At 54.0% G+C, this 11157-nt stretch overlaps 2 protein-coding genes and 1 long non-coding RNA gene across 4 annotated transcripts in view; 1 reads left to right on the plus strand and 2 right to left on the minus strand.

The window, feature by feature from the left end:
- The window catches only part of PROZ (protein Z, vitamin K dependent plasma glycoprotein), a 15944-nt gene extending 10040 nt beyond the window's left edge, over positions 1–5904 (minus strand). The window contains exons 1-5 of the mRNA XM_031934957.1: positions 4019–5904; positions 3617–3629; positions 3491–3543; positions 2599–2762; positions 1008–1032 (exon numbers count right to left, since the gene is read on the minus strand). Of these exons, the coding sequence (XP_031790817.1) occupies positions 1008–1032; positions 2599–2762; positions 3491–3543; positions 3617–3629; positions 4019–4088 (325 nt within the window). The 5' untranslated portion in view covers positions 4089–5904. The remainder of the gene's footprint in view (positions 1–1007; positions 1033–2598; positions 2763–3490; positions 3544–3616; positions 3630–4018) is intronic.
- LOC113219741 lies at positions 2024–7455 on the plus strand. 2 transcript variants are annotated; one of them, XR_003306717.1, is made up of 4 exons: positions 2024–3400; positions 3493–4001; positions 4869–5100; positions 6795–7455. It is a non-coding gene; the product is annotated as an uncharacterized LOC113219741 (long non-coding RNA). The 2 variants fall into 2 exon arrangements; XR_003306716.1 differs by having other exon boundaries at positions 3891–4001.
- Positions 7456–7641: 186 nt separating this feature from the next.
- The window catches only part of F10 (coagulation factor X), a 30812-nt gene continuing 27296 nt past the window's right edge, over positions 7642–11157 (minus strand). Inside the window, exons 7-8 of the mRNA XM_031934984.1 lie at positions 9923–10040; positions 7642–8255 (exon numbers count right to left, since the gene is read on the minus strand). Coding sequence (XP_031790844.1) covers positions 7654–8255; positions 9923–10040 — 720 coding nt within the window. The 3' untranslated portion in view covers positions 7642–7653. The remainder of the gene's footprint in view (positions 8256–9922; positions 10041–11157) is intronic.

Below are 11157 nucleotides of genomic sequence, written 5' to 3' on the forward strand. Positions count from 1 at the left end.
GACAGAGTGGAGCAGGGATGGGGACCTGAGCAGGAGGAGGATGGGGGGCAGGGGGTGGCAGGGATGGGGACTGAGCCCACTCGTGCTACTCCCCATGCTGTCGCCTGGCCCCCAGGACACTCCTGCTCAGAACGTAGGGCCGGCTGCTGGTGCCTCCCGCTCTGCTGGGCCACCCGTTCTTCCTCTGCATGCGGCCCGCTCTGTGCCTCCCCGTCAGCCCTTCTTCGGCCTCCCGGGCGTCTCCCACTTCCTTCTGTGCCCAGTTGTCCCCGTGCTTGTCTGGTGGTGGCTGCAGCTCTTTGCTGACTCATTCCCAGGCCTCCCCCAGCCCTGTGGGTCTCCATCTACGTCACTTCTGTCCCATGCTCTTCTGCAGTTGCCCACCTAGAACTCCTCCCTCGGGAGGAGTCCCGCAACCAAAGTCTCCATGGGGGCCATCACTTTCCAAAATTTGAGATGGATTCTGACCCTGCTGCAGCATGAGGCTCCCCAGGAGCCCAGGAGCACAGGAGTCAGGAGCCCAGGAGCCAGTAGCCCTGGAGCCCAGGAGCCAGGAGCCCAGGAGCCCAGGAGCCCAGGAGCCCAGGATCCCAGGAACCAGGAGCCCAGGATCCCAGGAACCAGGAGCCCAGGTACCCAGGTGCCCAGGAGCCAGGAGCCAGTAGCCCTGGAGCCCAGGAACCAGGAGCCCAGGAGCCAGGTGGATGGAGGAGCTGCTCTGGGGGGGCCTCCTGGCCTGTGGGCTGTGTCCCAGCGTGCCCAGAAACTACCCAGATGCTGGGAAAGACAAACCGGCCGCTGCCTGTGGCCCTGGGGGCAGAGCCGGGGGCTTCCTGACCTGGTCCTTGGGTAGAGTCCGAGCTGCGCCCTTCCCTGAAGAGACATCATGGGTTCTGGAGCCAAAGGCTTGGCATCCGCTGACCTAGGGTCATGAAGCGTCCTAAGCCCACCCCCTCACCTCATCCCGAGGAATTAATACTTCTGAGGAGATGGAGGAAACCGCTTACCCTTATATCGTCTCCAGAATTCATCCTTTAGAATTAAAACATAAAAATGTTACAAATGGGACATTTGTTTTTCTATATTCTTTCCTGTAGATGAACTTGAAGGTAAGAAAATGTTGATTTTATTCACCTAATAGGACAATAGTGTTTGAAACAGTGCACAGTTTTCCTGTTTTACAGCCTAATTGTTTATGTTAAATGTGTAGTAACTAGATGTATCTGTAAGATAAATTACTTAACATGTGCTTATCACCACCTGTTTGAGGAAAGCCACAGTCTGTGACGTGGCACAAACCCGCCACACACAGCCCCTAACGTGGCCCTTCCCTCCTAGGGCCAATCTCCACGCCACCCTCCACAAAAGCATGTGATATAGAAGTCACATCACCTTTTCACTTTTTATAAACCGAGTTGAATTTTAAAGATATGTACCTATGTAGGGAGTGGGGATGCTTAGTTTGGAGTAGGAGTATCTAAAATTAGGAGAATTATTCAGACTTGAAGCCTAGAAAGAAAATGTACAAAAAATGGCATATCCCAAGATCATATTTGGACTTCTAACAACTTGAATAATGTCGTAAGTAGTAAATGAAAACAATGTTCTGTACCAGGAAGTTTGAAAAATGAAATTTAGGGCAAAATACTTTGAAAAATTTTTACACTTTTTACATGCCTTTAGGATTTCTCTGAGTTGTATTAAAAATCATCTATTTCAGAAGAGTTATAGATAGGTATTTAAGAAACTAGAATTTTAAAAAGATTAAAAATTATACTAGAGAAACAGGTCAACATTTAATTTAGAATCAATTTTAGACTGGGCGCGGTGGCTCGCGCCTGTAATCCCAGCACTTTGGGAGGCCGAGGTGGGTGGATCATGAGGTCAGGAGATCGAGACCATCCTGGCCAACATGGTGAAACCCCGTCTCTACTAAAAATACAAAAAAAATTAGCCGGGCGAGGTGTCAGGCACCTGTAGTCCCAGCTACTTGGGAGGCTGAGGCAGGAGAATCACTTGAACACGGGAGGCGGAGCTTGCAGTGAGCCAAGATCACACCACTGCACTCTAGTCTGGGCCACAGAGTGAGACTCTGCCTCAAAAAAATACAAAACATAAATAAATAAAATAGCAAATTCTTACTTGTGTTGTTTAGAGCACACACAGTCACATGTGAAGCAAATCATTTAATCCCAAGCATGGATTATGATTTTCTTACTATGTGGCATCCCAGAGAGGGCGTTTCTGTTTTCAAGTTTTTTTAAGGTCTCCATTAAAAGCGTGAAATTCTCTGAAAGTCGCCGCAAGCTGGGCGGCGTGTGTGCGGGACTGTCTGATCAGTGTGTGGGCCTTGTCTGACCTGAGGAAAGTGTAGTGGGGTCTGAGCTGACGTCCGGCCGCACTCACCTGCTGTAGGGAAGGGTGGATTAAGTCACTTCCCTAAATTGTTTCCTCATCTGTAGAACTGGGATTGTGTCCACCTCATCGGTAAGTAAATAGGCTAATTAATTAAGCGGAATCTCTGAGAAGTGATGCTCCCTGGGTCAGCAGAAGTCTAAATAACGAGGCAGCCTGTGGTTCGTGGTGGGGGGTACGTACAGTGACTACTGCATTTTCAAACACTTCTCTTGCTTCTTCATAGGCACAGATTTCTTCATAACATTCTTTTTCCAAGTTTCCCTCGAAGAGTTCTTCCAGGAGATAGGAGCCCGCACGCTTCCACCTCACCAGAACGTCATTTGCTTTGGAGGCCGGGAGAAATACTACAGACAAGACAAGAAGACAGGTGACTGGGAGCACCGAGGGCCCTGCTTTCCAGAGCTGCCTGGCTTCCGCCCCAGCCAGCCGCCAGCCCCTGCCCGCTCCGTCTCCACAGCCTCTCAGCCGCGAGGGCCTCAGGACCACCCCGCCACTCCCTCCCCTGTGGTAGGCAAGCACTTCATCCTCTGGGCAAATGGACCAGCCGCAGGATCCGTGCAGATACATTAAGGGTCTGCAGAGAGGCCACGGGCCTCAGTCAGGAAAGTGGAGGAGGAAGGGCTCCAACCGGGTTTTGGGTCCCGGTGCGAAGGAAGGCCGAGCTGGGATCAGAGGTCACTGTGCTGAGAACTGGGGACCAAGAGCCATCACTCCTGGGCTGCCTCTGTGCACAGGATTTAACATCTTGATAAAACACAAAGAGAAGAAACTTATACATTGCAGCAGGCTCTGCGATTTCCAGGAGGAGAAGGCAAACCAGTCGGCCCGCGGCAGTCGTCTCTAGAGCCTCTTCCGGCCCGAGGGCCCCAAAGCACGTTGTCTCCTCTCGCGGAGGGTCAAAGCCCAGGCCCTTCACATCCTCCCTCCCTTTCTCTCGGTGCTGAGGGTTACAGCAGGGACGGCTCAGCTAAGTCCGGCCACGGTAAGTGCCGGGCAGGGCGGTGGGGGCGGGGGGTCAGCCTCTCAGGTGGGAGACCATGGGGCCAGCAGCGACGCTGGGTGTTTGACTTGCAGCTTTCCTGGACGCCTGTGCAGGCAGAGTCAGGATGGAGTCCGCGTCTGTTCCTCCAGCGAAGCGGCTGGTGGTAGAAGGGTGGCAGGCGGGCAGGGTGGCTGCTCCCTGGCTGTGTCTCCTGACTCAAGACTGAGCACTCCTGGCCAGCCTGGCCCAGGCACTCTCTGCCCACATTGCAGTCGGGGCTCGGCCTGCCCCAGCCCCTCCCCTCCTGTCCAGTGCCCAGCCCAGGCCTGGGGCCCCCCTCCTCCCTCCTCCCCCTCCCTGGCCTCTCCCCACCGAATCTCCTGCACACACGCTTCTTTCCATTTGGGCATCTCTTGGGAGGACCCCAAGTGACACCATCATGTCCCAAATACTTGTCACCAAATGATAAAGACCTAAACGGCTTTTTCAGGGGAATTAAGACAAGTCTGGGCACTCAGGGCTCCTCCGGCTCCTGGGAAAAGTGTCATCTACAAATCCACCGTGGACTGAATCAAGGACACAGCACAGGCACAACAGACAGGTAAGCCAGACGCCTACCTGAGGGCTCCGCACGCTGGAGGGCGAGGACCAGGACCAGGCCCTGGAGCAGTGGGATGCAGCCTGCCATTCCCACCCGCAGCACTGAGACAGGGCTGCAAACACAGCCAAAGTCCAGGCTGGGGGAGGTGTTGGCAGCAGGAGCCTCGGGGCATGACCTGCGCAGCTGTGTGCTTCCCTCCTGACGTTTTCTGTTTGAGGCCAGGCAGAGAAATGAACAGTGAAGGCTCAGAGGGCCCTGGGAGATATTTAGGGAGACAGAGAATGGAGGGTAAAGGCAGCAGGTGCAAGGTGGAAGGTGACACCCATGCCGTGTGTAGTGAGTTGGAGGTGAGACAGGCACAGCCCCAGCCTGGGGACACAGCAGTGGGCAGGACAGACAAAGTCACAATGCAGCTTATATTCTAAGTGTATGTGGAATACACAGGAAGGAACGAGGGAAAGAAAAAGGAGGGAGTGAGGGAGAGAAGGATGGAGGATGGAAGGAAGGAAGGGGAGAAAAGGAAGGGAGGGAGGGAGGAGGGAGAAAGGGGGGAAGGGCCAAACGGTGTCTGTCACTACAGCTCAGCACCGTTGTATCAGAGGCAGCACAGGCAATCCTGAATGAACACTTGGTTTTGTGCCAATAAAGCTTTATTTATAAGAGCTATTAAGGGGCCAGATTTGGCCCTAGGGTTTTAGTTTGCTGCTTTCAGATGTAGGCCTTTTGTATTAGTCCCTTCTCACACTGTTGTGAAGAAATACCCAAGACCGGGTAATTTAAGAAAAGAGGTTTAGTTGACTCCCAGTTCCACATGGCTGGGGAGGCCTCAGGAAACTTACAATTACGGCAGAAGGCACCTCTTCACAGGGTGGCAGCAGAGAGAACGAGTGCAAGCAGCGGAAATGCCAGATGCTTATAAAACCCTCAAATCTCATGAGACTCACTCACTGTCCCAAGAACAGCATGGCAGAAACCACCCCATGATCCAATCACCTCCCACCGGGTCCCTCCCTCGACACGTGCGGATTGTGGGAATTACAATTCAAGACAAGCTTTGGGTGGGGACACAGTCAAACCGTATCAGTACCTGAAGCCTGAGGTAAGAACCTGGTGTTTCATTTCTACTGTGTTGGGAAGATATTGGAGGGAACAGGAATTGACATGGAAAGATTTGTGCTCTGAAGGGATCACTGTGGCTGCTGTGTGAAGAACAGAACATTCCAGAGAAGTCAAAAGGGAGGCTGCTGGCTAGTCTAGGACGGGGCGAGGGTGCAGCCATGCAGCGGGAAGCATGTTTGCAGTCTGGATGCTTCACGAAGGGGAAGCTGATGGGATTCGTGATGAATTGGGTCGGGCAGCATGGCTTCAAGGTTTGAGGAGGATGGCAGTGCATGTGCTAAAACGGCCAAGCTCCAGGAGGGCAGAGGGAAGCAAGGTTTGGAGAATTTGAGGTGTCTGTGAGAAGTCCAGGTGGAGACAGGAGTGGGCATCAGAGAAGCTAGGACTCACCATGGAGATTCAGGTGGTAACAGATGAAATGATGGCGTTGTCAGCATGTAGATTTTGTTCGATTGAATGATACTCAAAAGTGGCAAAACTTAATGAAAGGATTCAAATACAATTTTGTTAAAGTGAAAACAGAAGAAAACTAAGAAGCTGACAGGCTTTGATTAAGAGGGCATGCCCACGAATACACTGAAGTTGTGAAGTTTGCTTTAAAAAGCTGGGAAAAGAAAACAAAGTTTATCTTTAGTGAGTGAGCTAAAATAATTTGAAAGCCGGAAGTTGACTGTATAGGATAGATCTTAGGTGAATTGCACCAGCCTGGCAATCTATGTGGCCTTAAGAAAAGGCGCCTTTTTTTGTGAAAATATATTCCCACATGGAAATTGACATACTTTAAAAATACTTCTGCGGATAATTTTTTATGTTTTTTTTGAGACAGAGTCTCGTTCTGTCGCCCAGGCTGCGGTGCAGTGGCCGGATCTCAGCTCACTGCAAGCTCCGCCTCCCGGGTTTACGCCATTCTCCTGCTTCAGCCTCCCGAGTAGCTGGGACTACAGGCGCTGCCACCTCGCCCGGCTAGTTTTTTGTATGAGACGGGGTTTCACCGTGTTAGCCAGGATGGTCTCGATCTCCTGACCTTGTGATCCGCCCGTCTCGGCTCCCAAAGTGCTGGGATTACAGGCTTGAGCCACCGCGCCTGGCCCCACTTTCCTTTCTATCCTGAGACGGGCACGGGCATCAGGCACCCAGTGTGGCAGGAACCAGGGATGCCGACAGGGACGGCGATGGTGGGCTTCACTTGTACATTTTTCCCCAGAGTTCTCTCTGGACCCCACTCAACCTTTGATTTCCAGAAACGGGAATCCAAGTCCAGGGTTTACCTCTGGGGCCCTTGGGACCACGTTGCTGCCTAGGAAATGCAGCCCAACTGCGTGCTAGTTCCGAGGCAGAAGCCTCTCCCCCAGCAAGGGCTGGCGAGGAGCCCGACAGCTGGCTCCACGGAGAAGGCGTCAGAGTGGGCAGGCCAGGAACGCCCTCCCGCCCACCCTGGGAGACAGGCCCCTCCTCGGACTGTTTCCGGGAGGTCGAACACCTGTCCACTTTGATTTTCCCTCACTTCGCAACATCTGTTTACGAACGGTTTTGCCCAGCTCATGACTTTTTGGGGGAGTTTTTGTATTAGAACTGTTGAACTTTGCTTAGGGACATTACACAAGACGCAAACTGCAGGGGATGTTTGGGAGACACACGGCAGGCCTTATCTGGAATCTTTTCTGTTTACTCAAGGTTCACTTGGTTTTCATGGCCATTTAACTTGAGGCCTGGGGACACTGCCGGATGGAGCGGGGTAAGGACTCCACATCTGGACCTGAGGAGAGGAGGAGCCCCCTGCAGCCCTCCTGCCACACACCCCCACTCAGCACCTGAGGCGCTCCAGAAGCTTCCAGAGGCTCCTGGCCAGCTTCACTCCAGAGACTGATCTCAGGGGCCAGGCTGTGGCCTGGATGCAGGCACGCTAAAGCCCCCAGGGGGTTCTAAGGGTGGCCAGGGTGGGGGCCCACTGTGCAAGGTCAGGTCACCGCCTGGTGAGCAGGTCACCCACCCGGGGGATGTCCGTGCGCCCCCACCATGCAAGCCCAAGCTGGGGTGGGGCCTGGCACCGTGCGGTTGAAGAGCACCCGGTGGTTTAGGTCAATGCAAAACGTCCGCCCCAACGAGAGGCTTTCTGGACGTTTCCCTACCGGGGAGTCTGCGAGTCATAGGCAGTCACCGGGGAGGTGTCAGTTCCCCAGGGGACAAGAGAGCCCAGGCCAGGTGGGAGGTCTCGGGGAGGACATGCCAGCGTGTGGGCCCCTCCCGACCCCACGGGGCCTGCACAGGCTCCCACCTGCCTCTGGGCATGACGCAGACACGGGAAGCTGTCTGGGGAAAGGAATGCCCATGGTAGTCACGGCACAGTATCCTCCTTGGAGCCTCCATCCTGCCCATCTAGAACAGACTAGAACATTCCCTGGAGGAATCCCCAGCCTAGCTGGGAAGGGCGGGAGCTGGTGTTCCAGACATACTTCACCTTCCCACCCCGACAGGGCGGGAGAAGCCAGGGCAAGGCGGCAATCGAGAGACAAACCAGGCCTTGCGTGGGATCTCACTTTAATGGAGAGGACGTGCTGACCTCTGGGGCACGGCTCTCAGCCTTGGGCAAGCCCCTGGTTTTCATGGACCTGTCGATCCACTTGAGGAAGGCGGTGACCTTGGTGTAGATCCCGTACTTCCCCTTCCGGGCACAGCCTTCTCCCCAGCTGACGATGCCTGTCACGAAGTAGGTGTCCTTGAAGCGGGTGACGTGGGGGCCGCCGCTGTCCCCCTGGCAGGCGTCCTCCTGCTTGGCGTGGTAGCCGGCACAGAACATGTTCTGGGTGATGATGAAGCTGCTGGAGAGCTTGCAGCTGTTGCGGTCCACATAGGGCACCTCCAGCATCTTGAGCCTGGTGGACTGCCGGCCCTTCTCGTGGGTGCGCCCGAAGCCGCTCACAATCCCCGTCTTCTGCGTCATCAGCGTGGACTCGGCCCAGTCGCGCTCGGGGAGGCAGGCGGGCGCCACGTTCATGCGGAAGGCGATGGGGCTCTTGAGCCGGAGCACGGCGATGTCGAAGTCGTAGGTCTCCCTTGTGAAGCGGTTGTGCTTGATGATCACCTCCACCTCGTGCACGGCCTCGCCGCCCTCCTCCTGCTCCGTGTCCCGGTCCCCTGGGACAGACGGGTGGGACTGGGCTCAGCTCAGCCAGGGACATGCTTTCCCACATCCATTGCCTTTTAAGGATTTTTGTTTTTAAATTAAAAATGACACGGGGTCACTTATGAAAATTTGGAAAAGAGAGGGAACTGCAAAGCAGCAAACAAAAATGACCGTCAGCCTTGCTACCCAGGGAACCACTGGTCACGTCTCACACGTTTGGTTCTTTGGACGGCCGCCACTCCTGTGTCCTTGGGCGGGTGCGGCCTCCGTGCCAGTCATGGGCACCAATGAGGTGTACCAGGGCCAAAGGCTTGGCATCCCGGACTCAGGCTGTGCGGTGTGGCTGCCGGCCGAGAATGTAAAATAGTTGTGCCATGAGCGTAAAATAGAGACTTAGCATGAAAAAAAATGTGCAGAATGTGTTATTACGCCTTTAACATGATTACATGTGGAAAAAATATTTTCAACATGTTAAGTTAGATTGTGAAAATATGTATGTATATATACATAATATACATATATAAACATATATGTATGTATTTTTTTTTGAGACAGTTTTGCTCTGTCACTGGGGCTGGAGTGCAGTGGCACAATCTCAGCTCAGTGCAACCTCCGCCTCCCGGGTTCATGGTTCTTCTGCCTCAGCTTCCTGAGTAGCTGATATTACAGGCCCGTGCCACCATGCCTGGCTAATTTTTGTATTTTTTTGTAGAGATGGGGTTTCGCCATGCTGGCCAGGCTGATCTCGAACTCCGGACTTCAGGTGATCCACCTGCCTCAGCCTCCCAAAGTGCTGGGATTACAGTCGTGAGCCACCACGCCCAGCCTGTTTTTTATATTTAAAAATGTATAATAGAACATTTAGTGTTAGAAAAATACCAGTTTAGGCCGGGCGCGGTGGCTCAAGCCTGTAATCCCAGCACTTTGGGAGGCCGAGACGGGCGGATCACGAGGTCAGGAGATCGAGACCATCCTGGCTAACACGGTGAAACCCCGTCTCTACTAAAAAATACAAAAACAAAAACTAGCCGGGCGAGGTGGCGGGCGCCTGTAGTCCCAGCTACTCGGGAGGCTGAGGCAGGAGAATGGCGTAAACCCAGGAGGCGGAGCTTACAGTGAGCTGAGATCTGGCCACTGCACTCCAGCCCGGGTGACAGAGCGAGACTCCGTCTCAAAAAAAAAAAAAAAAGAAAAATACCAGTTTACATATATTGCTTTGCATTTGTAGCTTGTGTTGGGTTTGCACTGAGCAGCTCTACGGTCTAGTGGACAAAGACAGATGCTAATGAAACAATCTCACAAATAAAAATAGAAGAGACAGAGATGCTTGGTGCTCAGAGTATGTTAAAGAGTGAGGGAGGTCTGGAGGGCTCCCAATAAAAAGCACTGAGACAAAACATTAGCTGGACACAGAGACCCAGAGACCAGACCCGGGACCCAGAGACTCAGAGACCCGAGACCTGGACACCCAGTGGGAGAAGGGCTGGGCTGCTTCCCCTCCCCCTCCCTGTCCTCGTCCCCACTCTTCCCCTTCCTCTGCTTCCTCATCTTCTTCCTGGGAAACGCCCCTGACCCCACAACCAGTGTTCCCAACAAAGTCCATCAGCTCTAGTGGTCTCTGAAACATAGACAGTGACTGTCCCTCCCACCACGGCCCTGGGGGCTGTTGGTCACTTACCTACCCTCACCTTGAATCTCTTGGCTTGGTAGAGACAGTGGGCTGCGGTGAGGATATAGAACTCGCTCAGAATGGTGCCACCACAGAACCCCTCGTTTTCCTCGTTGATGAGCAGGGCCTATGACAGATGTGACAGGCTCAGTGTGGCTGGCCAGGTGGACGGGTGTTGCCTGACTGAGAAGCCAGCCCTTCAGGTGGCACTGCCCGGCCCTCCCCATACCAAGCTGTCCTCTCCGGTCTCCTGTCGTCCACCCAAAGACAGCTCCTTGTCTGTCTTCTCCGCCTGTACCACACACTCACTGACACAGGGAGTCATCTCGTCTTTCTACCAAATCCATCACAGTGCTCTCCAAAGTCTCAAACACACAACATCTCTGTCCGCGCTTTGGAAGAGACGCTCCCTGTGGGAGTCTCTGTGGCAGGATTTCTACCTGGGACCAGGAGACGCCAGTCTGTGCAGAAACATCTGCCTCGACCGGTGCGCCTGCCTGGTGTCCCGACGGTTCAGCAGTGTGAGCCTGTCCCCCACGGTGCACGGACGCCTCCGTCCCAGTGACTTCCTGGGGGTCCCTGTGACAGCTCCTGCGGAGGGTCTCCTTCCTGCCAGGGCTTGGAACGCGGATGGTCCCAGGGGAGCGAGCACTGACAGGGCTGCCACAGCTGTCCCAGGGGAGCTGGACTTGCATATTTTGGTTTTCTTTTCTCCGGGGAGTCTCCCGTCCTGTGATAGTGGCAGGGCGCATGTGCAGACCAATGACACTACTGACAATACCGAGTCTTAAAGGATTTCTTAAAACATTCATGGCTATAAAAGGGGTCATGTTTTTGCCTCTTTTGCATAATTTCTCAACTCATCATCCAGCTTACATCAGGGAAAGTCAGGCTTTCTAAGATATGAACACCAACCGTTCTTCCTAAAGATGCAGATGAGGCCACTTGCCAAGACTCAAACCAAGAAACAAGAATCGCAAACCTCAACAGACTGGGCGGGGGCCCCTCCAGTGAGCCCTCCAGGGCGCCCCGCCCCGGTCTCCCAGCCTGGGACCCCCTCCAAAACCCCGCCTGGGGCTCCAAGTCCAGCTCCTCAGCCACACAGGAGGCTTTTCCTGCTCATCCTCAGTGGGGTCTCCTGCATTGAGGTTCTTTTTTTTTTTTTTTTTTGAGACGGAGTCTCGCTCTATCGCCCAGGCTGGAGTGCAGTGGCCGGATCTCAGCTCACTGCAAGCTCCGCCTCC

Source organism: Piliocolobus tephrosceles, chromosome X (assembly GCF_002776525.5).
Source record: "Piliocolobus tephrosceles isolate RC106 chromosome X, ASM277652v3, whole genome shotgun sequence".
Lineage (NCBI taxonomy): Eukaryota > Metazoa > Chordata > Mammalia > Primates > Cercopithecidae > Piliocolobus > Piliocolobus tephrosceles.